The 14,175-nt window shown below is 37.8% G+C and overlaps 1 protein-coding gene across 2 annotated transcripts in view; it reads left to right on the top strand.

Moving 5' to 3' along the window:
- RECK (reversion inducing cysteine rich protein with kazal motifs) overlaps positions 1–14,175 on the top strand; it is an 81,092-nt gene that overhangs the window by 17,475 nt on the left and 49,442 nt on the right. Inside the window, exons 5-6 of one of the 2 annotated variants that reach the window (XM_058694924.1) lie at positions 2,199–2,284; positions 3,691–3,738. In XM_058694924.1, coding sequence (XP_058550907.1) covers positions 2,199–2,284; positions 3,691–3,738 — 134 coding nt within the window. Of the gene's footprint in view, positions 1–2,198; positions 2,285–3,690; positions 3,739–4,956; positions 5,059–14,175 lie in introns of those variants that run through there. The other variant, XM_058694925.1, reaches the window with a different exon arrangement.

The raw sequence follows: 14,175 nt of genomic DNA, 5'->3' as shown, positions 1-14,175 counted from the left end.
CTTTGACTGCCTTGCAGCACTGTTGACCATTACCTCCTTATGACTCCACCTTGGCCTCATGCCCTTATCCTCTCTTACCTCCCCTCTCCTCCCATAAGGACTTGGGTCATTCCTTCCCTTTTCTGTCCACACTTACCCTGATAATTGCTTTCCTTCCCAGAACTGTTAACTAATCAGCCCTGGGAAGACAACCTTCAAATCCAAGTTATAGCTCACGACTTCTAGACATGTCTACCTGGATCTCTGCATCCTGGTGACAACTGAAGTGCAAACCTAAAACCAGAGTCATAACGGCCTGTCTTGTGAATGACACTAGACTGGAATCCCTCAAGTTACCTTTGATTGCTTTTTCTTTTTAGCTCTGTTGACTCTCCCCTTGGAAAATCTTGCATCTGTCCTTTCTACTCCTACCAGTATTGTTATGCTCTTGGGGTAGACTGTTGTAACAACCTTGTAGGTGGTATTTCAACGTATCATAGCTGTCCTCCCCGGCTCCTTCAAAAAGAAGAAAATCTCTCTGGGGATATCCACTTCCATCAAAATAAAGCTCAGACTCCCTAGCCTGGCATTCACAGTCTTACAGTTCTGATTAAAGCCAGTGCCTTAAAAGGAAAAAAGGAAGTGTATTTTATGTATCTCTGAACTCTAAAGGCTTTCACACTGTTTGAAGTTTGTATTTCAAACAAGTTGGACTATTTGCCTTCTTGGAATCGGCCATATCCTTGCTTGTTCTCTCAATTATCCCTCTACCTAATGTTCTGGAATTATTTGTATATAATATATATCTAAGATAGTATACCTCCATATGTAATCTCCATAATTGGGTAAATCATATATTTTATCTATTTCATAGCCCATACAATACCTAATGGAGTCCTTTGTACATAATATTATAAATGCTTATTGGACAATTTAATAGTTTCTAAGAGGCTGCTAGATGTATGGAAGCAGCAATATACTGCAGTGGGGTATAAAAGTTCACAGAATTTATGACCTACATTGGTTCCATTCAAAATAATGAAAATGTGAGTGATTCTGAGAGTAAGCACCAGAGATTTAGAGGAAACTGTACTAAGCAATGGGGCTAGATGCAAGTCTCTTGCCCTTTGTACCATTAAAACATGTAGGGATACAGAAGCTTATGATACTCAGTATTTCTAGCCAATTTTAAAAATTGGGGTGGTTTATAATTTTGAGAGCTTTGTCCATCTGCAGGCCATTTGTTTACTTTTGTTTTTTAGCAGAATGTTTCTATTTGTTGTGTTAAGTCCTAATTTCATTTGGAGAACTATGTTAGCTATTGCATTGAATTCTTTATACCTTCAATTTAATATATTATTATATTAAATAATAATATAACTTAGATGTGAATTTGCAGACATATGTATTACATGGAAGCAGTGTAAAATATTTCTGAAAATAGATAATGTGAAATTTGCCACATGCCTATGAGCATATGTCTTTTCTCTTTTCATAATTACTACTTGTGTCTCCTAATTTTATCCTAGGAGTCATTCGTTGACATTTATACTTGCAAAAGTGGATGTAAAAAATTCATTAGAACACTTTTTATAATTGCATCACCTTTCGATATCACAGTAATTTGGTTGGAGAACAGCTGCTGAGTATAAACTGCGACAGAGTAGTCATTTTGCCCCATAATTAAGTGTACCCACCAAAGTCCATTCTTACCCACAGAAGATGTATTTTTCTGTTCAATAAGTATCAATTTCTAAACAGCATCATAGGTTTTACACTATTCTAGTTACTTAATATTTTGAGTACAATAATCCTTATGCCCTTTTTGTTTGCATGTTAAGTTAAATTGGAATCTTTGCCTCTGATTCACAGTCTTTGCCTCTGATTCACTCTCCTTATTTTCCTTAACCTGTGTGTCCTGTAGAGATGCTGTTTACCCAAGAGGGAGAGTGGTCTAAAGAGAGTTTAGGGTGGGCAGAGGGAAGAGTGAAAAAAAAACAGAGCACCTGGTAATTATGCTGTAAGGGCCTCTGAGAAGACTGGCAGCATTGGGAGTAAGCAGGGGAGGAGGGCCTTAATAATTTCGAGGCCTTGTTATCTGAGCTAGTTTTCCTGTAGACACCTGCTTTGACTTTTACTGGTATCCACGAACCAATTGGGCATGCCATTTGTGTTTCTTACTCCTTATGACCAAAACATTTGAACTTTTTGTTTTTAAGGTGTGTTTAAGAAGTCTGATGGCTGGGTTGGCTTAGGCTGCTGTGAACTGGCTATTACCTTGGAGTGTCGACAGGCATGCAAGCAGGTAACATGGCAATCAGGCTCGTGAGCAGCATGGGATACAGTTTGAGTATTAGCTGTGTCTATGTCTTGGACCTTGCCCACCTCATACCTTTGGAGGGGTGACCCATAAAAACTACAAATTAACATTTCTTACGTAGACCACTTCCTTTTAGACTTGCTGCTTTCTCATTTGTGGCTGCTGCATGTAAGACACTCAACCTTCTCTTATTCTTTCTTAACTTTTCTCTGCCCTGCAAAGAAAGAACATTACAGGAGCCGAGGCCTTTTGTACTTTCCTGTGGTCATGCTTAGTCAGTGCTGAGTGACTCCGAATGGTTGTGTAAATTTAGAGTATGCTTGGATGAGAGCAGATGACACAGCTGGCTTATTTCGCTTTCATCTTCCGTTCTCTCTTTCATCATGGGTTTACCCTGGGCATGTTCTTTTATCCCTTCTCTGCTCCTGAGGTGAGCATGACTCCTACGGTGAACTGTGACTTCTCTTTGATCTGATAGATCTCTGGTCCAATTCAAGTTGAGTTCTTCCTCACTGTGTATATTTTCATAGTGGCTCCTCAGAGTGCTGTGGGAGAACTGGTCTCCTAGCTCCTCATACTCCCAAGCGGTGAGAGTAGATTTAAGTGGGAAATTTAGATGGACCTGAAATCACAGCTGGAGAGCCTTCTCTTACTTTCTTCTTCTAGTGACTGGTTTCTGGACCAGAGTACATGAGACATGGTGTCACCTTTACTTTCATACAGACCACTGTGCTGTTTAGCCTGAGCAACACTCTTTGAGCAGTGTACAGTGTAGTGATCTGCTGCTGTCCTCCAGCCATTGAGGTGAAGCTGAGTTGCAGAGGCTTGAACTGTAATGGATGGGGGGTGGGAGGGTGCATAAAGAGAATTACATAAAAATTACTTTTGTTAATTGCCTGACAAAGCCTTTTCCTCTTTAGTTGCCCCCTCCATTGCATATGGATCTTTGCTGAGGAAATTGGCTCGTAAGTCAGTAGGAGAATTTAGGATATGAAGGGTTAAAGAAAAAGCAAAATATAAATGCCCTGGCAGAGCTTCACAAGAAAATTTGCTACAGAGTGGATTTCAACTAAGAAAAAAAATTCTCTGATTTACATTTTCTTCAAAGTTATCTAGTTTCTGAAATAACAAAAGGACCCTGTTATTATGTGAGATTAAAGCCATAAAAGAGCAAAGCTTTAGCATATCGGGTAGGTTCTGGGGCTGATGTTTATTTTAAAGAACTTGGATGAAATTTGTTTGTTGTATTTTAGGAACTTTTAAATATTAGAGCATAAGGTTTTTCTTGATGAAGTAAAGAATACCAAACCAAGTAACATATATTGTGTTCTTTTTGTCCTGTGTTGAATAGCATGTGTAATAAATTAATGGAGAAATTTGTTATCTTTTAGGCATCTTCAAAAAATGATATTTCCAAAGTTTGCAGAAAAGAATATGAGGTATGCATTTGATTTAACAACTTTGGATAGACCAATTCAGATAGTATCAGAATTGATAAAAATCACTTAAATTTTCAAAATGAATTTATTCTTACATAAATTACCTTTTACTTTACAGAAAATATAGCCTTATTGACAAAATGTAGCCTTATCATTTACCTTGTTTAGAAATGTCATGACTTTAATTGACTTGTCAAAATTGAACATTAATTTTAAAGAAATGCCCTGTTAACTATACATGAGTTAAAAATAAAATCTTAAAGTTAAAAAAATATTTTTCGAGAAATGTCTAAATCACATATACAGAGGCTTTAACCTATATTGTATTCATAACAGCAACTGGTTATACCCAAGTGTAAAATAGTTTTTCTGAAGTTCCATATCCTCTTTTGCCCCCTTTCCTATGCCTTGATCCATGCAGGTATCCGTCTTTATTAACTGTCTCTAATTGGTAGAAATAAAATCACACTGCCAGTGTGAGTAGCTTCAAACTTTTGCAGCTCTCGCATTTGGTGGAAAAAAGTAGTAAATTACAAAGGCTGTATTAAATCTGAAGGATTCTTGTCTCCCAATGGTGGTATTTCAAGCACTGTGGTATGCAGATGGGTCAGTTCCTAGGGAGGAGGTAGAGGAGGTATTTCATGTCATGCAAATATGTACAGAAGATTGTCCCTGATGTGAAAAAGCTCCTCATTGGACTACTTCCTTCAGTTTCTAGAAGTCCATTGTTAAATGTGACATTATTGTTTTACATAGCGTAAGACCATACCGTTAAGGATACTTACATGCATATTCCTCATTCATCATTTTACCTATAAACATTGGGATTCCTATTGCTTTTAATAGTCTGTATTCTCTTGGAGAAGAACAGGTCTCTTGACAGCTTCTAGATTATAGTTCTTTTTTTTCTTTTCTCAATGCCTATAATTATATCTCTTGATTAATATTTTTAAATTGGAAAAATCTTACCATTTGTCCCTTTGTACTGTTTGCTAAGTTATATCTGTTTCTCTGAAGACAAATTTCCAAATTAATTGCAACTCTCCTCTGTTCTTATGAAAAGGAGCCTTGCTGCAAAGAAATAAAAGAGCTTTCTTTTTTTTTCTTATCTCTCTACCTTTAAAATAACTAGTATTAGTTTCTCTTGAACAAAGTGGCTAACTGTGATAATTCCTTCTTTTCTCCCACATGATGTCTGACACTGTCCATCTTCTGTAGCCTGTCCTCCATTATTTTAGTGTGCTTCCTTCTCTTGTCTGGATTTCTGCATTGCCCTAGGAAGTCTGCCAGTATGTGTTGATGAAGGACGGGACAGGAAAGGTAAGAGAGATAAGTTCTGTCCTATGAGAGAAATACTAAGGATAGTTTACTTTTCCAGTCTATCTTCCCTTACTGGCCTAGAATTAAGCAACTATTTTCAAAAAATCTATGCCGAGAGGGTTCTTTTACACATGTGTGTATATATGTGTATATATATATACATATATATATGTATATATATATACACACATGTGTAAAATATATATGTAAAATACATATATGTACTATAATATATATAAGAAATATACATATGTAATATAAATCCATTAAAACTGACCCTATAAATGATTAAAGATAATTCAAGACAATTTGATTTCTTATGTATTACTTAGAAATCAAAGAGAGACGAGCACTTTAATGCAGAAGGAGGGTTCTGTATTATAAACCCCAAATAACAGTCACTCTCATGATTATTAAAATCTAGCCTAAAGATAATGACTATTTGTTATAAAGTGAATTGGGTAAGTTTGGTGTAGTGCAACCTGTTTTAACGGGATTGGTTGTTTATCACCGTAAGAATAATTTATAAAATTAGGCTTTTAATATTTTTTCCTTGACACTGGAGTGGTCCTTGGAGTGAACTTCCGGATATGTGAGCTATTCCTTTAGGCTAGCAATTTTAGGAGTTAGCATTTACCCTGAAGTAGGTTGTATAGTTTGATTAGAGAGATTCAGAGAACGAGTAATTTTATTTGAGCAGATTTCCTGAGAAATTTACTTATATGCATAAAGTTAAAAAAACTTTAATGCCATTTAAAATTCTGTTTTGTTCCAACCAAGCTAAGATAAACCAGTTAAATGTAAAGCATTGTTATGTCTGATTTTATAGCATCTAGTTTCTTATGCGAAACACCATTTATTGAATACCGAGGGGTAGTGCTATATATTAGAAAGAGCATAAACTTTGGAGTTATACCTAATTCTGAATTCTAGTTAAGCTACTTACTTCTTACTAAAGAATTATATCTAACTGAGTGAAAAATTAAAATATATACTGTCCACACAAATCAGAAAGCAGAGTGAGCACGTTTGGTATATTTTGGTAAAAAGACTGTGGATCAAAAGCACGGTAGCAAAAATGTACATGGCTTGTGCAGGGGACAGAAAGAAAACGGGCCTATTTAGGGCTGTGAATCTGTGCTTGGATAGGCAAAAATCAGACCAGATCCTGGAAAGATGATATTTTAGGGCTCAGGTCATCACGAAGTAGAGGGGGATGATGAAGATTCTGTAATAGGCCAAAGTAACAAGTCCATATTTTAGAAAGCTAAAGCCTTAGTTGTGTGCATGCTAAGTTTTAGATCCCCCAGACCCCTCTAACTTAGCTAAAAGTAGATAAGGCACAAAACTAGGATGATAACAGTAGAACCAAGTATTCAGGAATAACTCAGAGATTTGAAGGCAGAATCCATCAATAGCATTTGTTATGGTGGGTTGAATAGAGGAGATAATATTCAGGGAAATAGTAAAAAAAAAAAAAAAAAATTGTTTGTGAATTGGGAGGTAGACCCAAAGAAATTGTATGGACAGGCAGCATAGAAGGACAGACTGAAAGAGAGTTTAAGGGTTGTGGGAGATAAAATGTCCTAATTGGAATACTAGAAGAAAAGAGAATATGGGGCAGAGGCAATATTTAATGAAGCCCAACAAATCCCCAGCAGGATTAAAAGGGGGGAAAAAATGCATATATTACAGACATACCTCATAGCCAAAGATCTTAAAAGCAGTCAGAAAAAAAAAAAGACTTTGCCTTCAAAGGAGACTAACAGCTGATTTCTCAATAGCAACAGAGGAAGCCAGATGCAGTGGAATGATACCTAAACTGTTCTGAAAGAAAGTAATTAATCAACCTAGAATTCCATATCCAGTAAAAATATTTTTCAAGAAAGAGGGCAAAATGAAGGTCTTCTCAGACAGCAAAACAAAGAATTGCTATTACTGGATCCTTTCTAGAAGTCCTTCTCTAAAGGAAGTTGTAAAATGTCTTTTTTGAGATGCAAAAGATAATGGGAGAATGATGAAAATACAAAGTGGCTAAATTAAAATACAGATTATAAAAAACAATAATAAATGATGTATTCAGTTTTTAAATAAGTAACAAGTAACAGTAACAAGAGCCTATTATGTTGGGAAAGGAGTTTAAAGAAATGGAGGGGTATTGAGTGTTAGGTGTTTTTAAATGTAAAAACCCGTATCTCAGAGGTAGTGAATACAGGACTAAAGAGAGGAAGAATGATCATGCCCAAATCAACCATGACGTAACCCTTGAATCTTGAGAGTGAAAAAAACCTCAATAAAAGAGAAAGTGTTCAAAAAACTAGAGAGCTGCTTTTTGAAAATTATTTTTTTAGGGAACTGCAAGAGAAGGATCCAGAAATCGATTAGGAGGACCCTACCTGTGTAAGAGTATTGGAATGAGATGTTCCAAGAAAAAGAGAACTAACTTCCTGTCAATGGAAATGTTCAAGCAAAGGCTTACTGGATTCACACACATATCATGGAAGGGATTTCTGCAATGGATGGGAGATTTGGCTAATCTCCCAACTCTGCAGTTCTCTTTCTGACCCAAACCTAAGAAAGAGTACTTCTTTCAGTAATTAAGAGTACTATTTTCAGAATCACACATTTTATTAGAGCCACCAGTATCAACCAGTGGCTTGATAACTCTGACAAAGACATGTTCAAGTGTCATGGGCATGCTTAGTTCTAGGTTTTCCATGCATTTTCACAGGCCTGGGCCTTTGGCTCACCTAGAAGTATTAGGCCACGTGGATTCATAGATGTGTGATACTGGAACCAGGGCTGACATTCAAAATATTCAACAACTGGAATGACCGAGGCACCAACAGAACAGATGCTGGCTGTAACCCATCGGTACAGCCGCACTAGTGCACACTGCCTCATTAGAACCAAATTGCAGACTAATTCATGCTTTCTGCGAGATGTGAGACATCTGGTATATTTTTTTTACATAGTCTCTGTCTGCAAGTTGGCTGAAAATATTTTCTTCTAGCCACCAAAATGGTGATTAAAATTTTTTTGTTGTTCATAGTTATTTCTTGATTAAGATAAACATTAAGGCAATGTGAGGGTGATGAATTTCCAGAGAGTTGGCAATGGCTATAGAGTGATGAGACAAACTTTAGTTTTGGGTTCATAAATCTATTTCATACCTTTATGTCAGGCTTTACTGCCATTCTTTTAACATAATGGTCATAAATATGAATACCTTTCCATTTGCTGCATGAGCCACTGAAATACAGTGATACAAATTTGTCATCAGACTTTCACATTTTTACTTGTTTCTTCCTTTCACAGATCCTTCTCTGTACTTTTCTTTATATTCTTTTTAGAAATATCATTTTCAATTCTCTCCTTTCTTTCTAGATTTTTTTTTTGTCCATTATTTGATGTTACTTCATTAAGAAGGTGAGAAACTATGAAAGAAAGTAGGAGGTATTTTTGTGAGGACTCGCTTTTTTTTTTTAACCTTAAGGCATTTAAGTTTTAAACTAAACAGTTGCTAAACAAAACTAAAATAACGTTCTGTCCTGGGGCTCTGGTTCTGTGAGAATGCGAAGATAAAATTAAGACTGAGGAGATATTAAAAAGAGGCTCTAAGAATCACAAAAACAAAGATGGCCAGCCTTGTGAGTTTCAGAGCCATTTCTGTCAGCACCATCCTGTCAACACACAGCTCAGTGTGTAAGAGAAAGGTGCAGATATGTGTTAATTTTTATTTTTTGAATATTCACATGTTCAAAACTAAAAATGGTGTACAATAAAAAGTCTCATTGTAACTTCCTGTACTGCAGCCACTCAGTTCCTAAAGTCACTAGAAATATTTGTGCTTATAAAAGTAAATATAGATAGTTTTCCTCCATCTCCGTAGCACAAATGATAGTTTGTCACATCCCTGGATGCCAGTGTTTAGTACATATTTATGTATGCCTACACAGGCTGTACAGTGTATTCTCAGGAAATGTCACAATAAAATATTCTGCTTTAAAGATTTCTACGTATTAATTTTACTTTGTTCCTTTTTCTCTCAAATTAACCTTGATTCTAGATTTACTACCAGAAGCATAAAGGAAAGGGATGAAGAAATAGCCCTAAAAATTTAGAGATAAGGCAGGGATGTCAGGGCCAGCAGGATTCTCTGGACAGCTTGAGGCCTGCCACGCCTTATGTGATTGGATCTGTTCTACAGTGCTTTAAGAGTAGAGTAGACCATCTTGCATGGCGGACGACAGTCTAGGCTGTTGATAGTCAGCTTTGGGGGATTTAGCAAAAAGAATGTGGTACTTTGCCCCATCAAAGCCTTCAGGACCTAAATGTAAAGCTTCTTTTAGTTAGTTCTAAGGAAACCCCAAGAATTGGCAGAATATAGTAATAGAAGACTGTGAATGGGAGGCTTGTAAATGACAGAATGCTATACTGATACCCTGTATCAGAGTCAACATGAGCCGTTACCTGCAGCTGATGAGCTCCAAAAAGAGCGAAACCTATTAGGTCCTGCAGTACTGGCTTAAGATATATAAAACCTTCATTATGTTCCATTTGTATGTGGGGTTTTTTTTGGTCATATTTTGTATTAGAAGGGAATAACTCTTATTCAGTCTCTGTGCTAGAATATTTCCTCTCTTATCCTTTCTTCTCAGAAGTCACATGAATGAGATCATCCCAAAGGGAAATTGGAGTTTGATTAGATTGTGACCTGGTCTAATCTAAATGGCCAGGTTTTTCTCCCTAGGCAATCTCATCTACTTCCATAGCTTTAATTGCCCCAATATGATGACAATTCTAGAATCTTCTTTGCTAACCTCTTTCTCTGAGTTCTTGAATCACTATTGGATATGGATACTTTTGATGTTCAACTCGCATTTCAAATCAGCCGAACTGATTGTTACTTTCCATCCTTCCCTCCACCCCACTGCTACATAGGACATACGTGCACGTGCGCGTGCACACACACACACACACACACACACACACACACATGCATCCAGAACAAAAACTTACCATTTTTTTCTTATATTTCCTGTTTGGTTATTCCAGTATAGTGCTCCCAGACACATAAACTAAAAGCCTAAGAGGTATCATCTACTCTTTCCTCTTTCTCACCACCTCCCACAAATAATTGGTTATCAAGCCCTGAAGATTTACCTCCAAAATACATCTTAAGTCAGTCTCCTTTCCAGATCCTTGGTTACTGCCTCAGCTCAGGCCCCTATACCCCTTTTCTGGACTACAGTAGCTGCCAAACTAGCTTTCCTATCTAATTTCTCCTCTTATTTACTCTCTCCACTTCTCCTAAGATGATCTCTTTAAAGACCAGATATGGTCATGTCACTCCCTTACTTAAAACCCTTCAATGGCTCACCTATGGGATATAGTTCATGTTCCTCAGCCTGGTAAACTAAGCTTTTCTCCATCTAACTGCTGACTCTTCTCCTTTACACTTCAGTAGTATGCTTCTTGTGATTTCCCAGATTGTTACTTGTAGTTGGACAACCTGTTTGTGCTACCTAGAATTCCCTCTCCCTGAATCCATCCTATTACCCCCTCCAGTGGTATGCTGGAGCCAGCTCCTACTAGCTAGAGAAAACTGCTTGTTAAATATTCAGGAATTTTGCCAGCCAGTTTTTAACCTGAAATCAGCCATGATGGGGCGTATTTTCACCACAAACATCAGTAAATACTACAAATCAGGACTTTCCCTCCACCCCAAGCCCTGCAAAAGTTGGTCCTAGCACACCAGTACTCCCTGTCCAACTGGCAACAACCTTTGCCTTAAATTCTGGCTTAGACGGTTCTTGAAAAACCTTCCCTGCCCAGCCTTGTTACCTCTACACACATAAAATTGACTGCTACTTCCCCTTTACTTTACATGCTTGATTATAGCATTTGTCACCTTATAGTATAATTCTTTGTTTACAGGTCACTTTTTAATACTCAACCCTTCAGTTCCTGGGGCAGAATCCACCTTTCAGTTGTCTTTGCGTCTGTCATTCATTCACTCAACCTTCACTGCACTGGGACACTTAATGTGTCTCAGGCACTGTTCTCAGGGCACAAGGTGAAAGGATTTAGCCACTGTCTGCAAGAAGCTCATAGCCTAGTCCGTGGGAAGAGACAAATAGGTCATTACAGTACAGTGAGACAAGTACATTGCCAAAAGTCTGTACAAGACACATTAGAGCCTGAAGAAAACAAACAGACAATGCCCAGTGTAATGGGAAAGTCTTCACAGAGCAGGTAAGATTTAAAGGGTGAACAGAAATTTGTTGCCTGCGGATAGGTGCTATACAGTTAGTATTTTTATAGATAGAATTTTTTAACAGAAATTTTGCCATTCTGGACAGCTGAGTTACACAAGGTTCTTTGTCTCAGAGTAAATAGCAATTTTATGTGGAAACTTTGTATAAATGTCAGTGAGTTAGGCAATCTCTGAATGAGTCCAGAAAACACTGAATACTCTGTCTGTTATCGCAATAATGTGAATCAGACCGTCCAAAAACTCCATAGCCTGAAACAATAACAGTTTATCATTTCTTATGACTCTACAGTCCAGGTAGGCAGTTCTGACCTGGCCAAGCAAGCTTAGCTGATTTGGGCTGGGCTCACTCATGCATCTACAATCAAGCTTGCAGGTCAGCGTGAGCCTAGCTGACTTAGGATGCTCTTAGCTAAGTCAGCTCAGCTCTCCTCCATGTGTGTCTTCTAGCCCTCTCAGTCATGTTTCCCGTGGTGATGACAGGGGCCCAAGAGAGGGAGTGGAAAGATGCAAGTGTCTGTGCAGGCCTCTGCTTGCTTCAAGCTTGCTACTATCCACTTGACCAAAAAAACCACATGGCTAAGTCCAAAGTTAATGTGAGAGAGAGAGATAGGGGGAAATGTGAAGAACTGGGGCTATCATTACAGTCACTCTACCACAAACACTCTGTGCTGAGTTCTGTTCTAGATCTTGTGTTACACTGCAGATATTACTTGCCCTTGAATTTGCTTCCAGTTGGTTGGATGCTCTGGTGATAATGAGCAAATTTCTTTGAGCAGTCTAGACCTATTAATCTTATTTTAGTTGTGGGTGTTTGTTTTTAGCCAACTCTTAAAATGATATTTACTATTTGGGAGGCTGAAGAAATTGAAGAATCACTTGTTTAGCGATATTCATATCATGCTATTAAATCCTTTACATAATCTAGTCGCTTAAACTTTTTGACTAAAAAGCCATAGTGTCCACAACAAGGAAAAAACATCTTGTAGAGGTTTAAAAACATGTTTGTTTTTAAAGGGCAATTATGGAGGGGTGCCTGCCTAGCTCAGTGTGTAGAGCATGCAACCCTTGGTCTTTGGGTTGTGAGTTCAAGTCCCACATTGGGCATAGAGCTTACTTAAAATAAAATAAAGGTCACTTATTTAATATCTCCAACTTAGCATTTGATGAGCTAGATTCTTCATACGAAATGCAAAACTTCAAAGTGGGAGAAATTTCAGTCCATTTATGAAAAAGAAACATTTTATTTTTGAGGCCTTAGGAATAAAGCAGCTCCTTTACTTTTAACTAGTAGCCTTGGGAATAGGGAACATTAAATAACAGGTTATGTTTTTTTTTAATCTTTCTTTTTTTCTTTCTTTATTTTATATATGAAATTTGCTGTCAAATTGGTTTCCATACAACACCCAGTGCTCATCCCAACAGGTGCCCTCCTCAATGCCCATCACCCACTTTCCCCTCCCTCCCAGAGACTCTTAAGTAACAGTTTATAAAATGTTCTCTTTTGGGTCTTTGTCCAGAAGTAACTAAAACTTCTAAAGTCAAACTTACTTTCTTTCTTTCTTTCTTTCTTTCTTTCTTTCTTTCTTTCTTTCTTTCTTTCTTTCTTTCTCTCTCTCTCTCTCTCTCTCTCTCTCTCTCTCTCTCTTCTTTCTTTCTTTCTTTCTTTCTTTCTTTCTTTCTTTCTTTCTTTCTTTCTTTCTTTCTTTCTTTCCAAGATTCATGTGGTCAGTGTTTGTTTTGTTTTCATCATCCTCATCATTGGTGAGGATGGGGAGGGAGCTGGGAGAACCAGAAGCAGAAGGGTGGTGGCCAGGGAAAGGATTGAGATGAGTGGGCAAATGGAGAAATGTTAGAAAGGAGTCCCAGAAATGGAAAAGTGTGTGTGGCCGGGACAGAAAATAGATCCACGGACCCAACTTCTGAACAAGTGATTTGACCAGGAAAGTCTACCTCCCAGATGCACCCAATGGCTCTTCACCTAAAGGAGGGTCAGTGTGGCTTGAAGGATCACATATGGTTTGCTTTACTTTGATTTTACTTTGTATTTTAGTTTTTCTGCCGGGTTTGCCCTCTGGGCAACCCAACGCTGGGTGGAAGGGCTTGCTGCAGTTCTCTCAAAACCAGCAAGAGTAGGGCAGAGAACTGGAAGTAGCTACCCGAGGAAAGATTTCATGATCAAGTATCTTTAAGGGAAATAATATTACCCTCAAGAAATGATTGTTTTCCCCACAGTTTAATGTGCTGATTCTAAAAAAGGAGACTGTTGAAAAGATATTATTCTGTGGACGTAAATGCAACCTTGCACTGGCCTCATTCAAAAGAAGAATCCAGTCTTCTTACGGTATAGTGTCATGAGAGAGCAGTCTGGGTTGTAGCCCTGGCTCTGCCCTTTGTTTGCTGTGTACATCTGTCTCCAGCTGGATAGTGAAGGCTTTTGGATTTGCAGATCTCTTGGGATCCGCCTGTGTTCTTGGGTCTCTGAGGTTGTGGTAGATCTTCATCTTGGTAACACTGTAATTTTTATCTATTCTAGAGTAAGATGAACGGAGCGGGGGAGCTGATCTATGGAGGCACAGTGGGTATAGTATTGGTGGCAAAAGGTCAGAAGAGGCTCCATACTTTAGTATAAAGCCTCAGTTACCTCCTTTGCCACCAGATGGCGACCAGACATTTCCAGGAGTTAAGAAATGTCTTAAGAGATGAAGAAATTATAAGTTAATGGTGTAACTCATTATGTGTGTCTTAAGACCTTTCAAACTAATCAGCAATAGTTTAAGCAGTGAAAAGGTAGAGTTCCTTATAGTTCATATAATAGATATAGTTAGCTAAGGTATCCT

Source organism: Neofelis nebulosa, chromosome 12, assembly GCF_028018385.1.
Source record: "Neofelis nebulosa isolate mNeoNeb1 chromosome 12, mNeoNeb1.pri, whole genome shotgun sequence".
In the NCBI taxonomy this organism is placed as follows: domain Eukaryota; kingdom Metazoa; phylum Chordata; class Mammalia; order Carnivora; family Felidae; genus Neofelis; species Neofelis nebulosa.
Note: the sequence above shows the minus strand (reverse complement) of the source record. Positions and strands in the feature narration are given on the sequence as shown.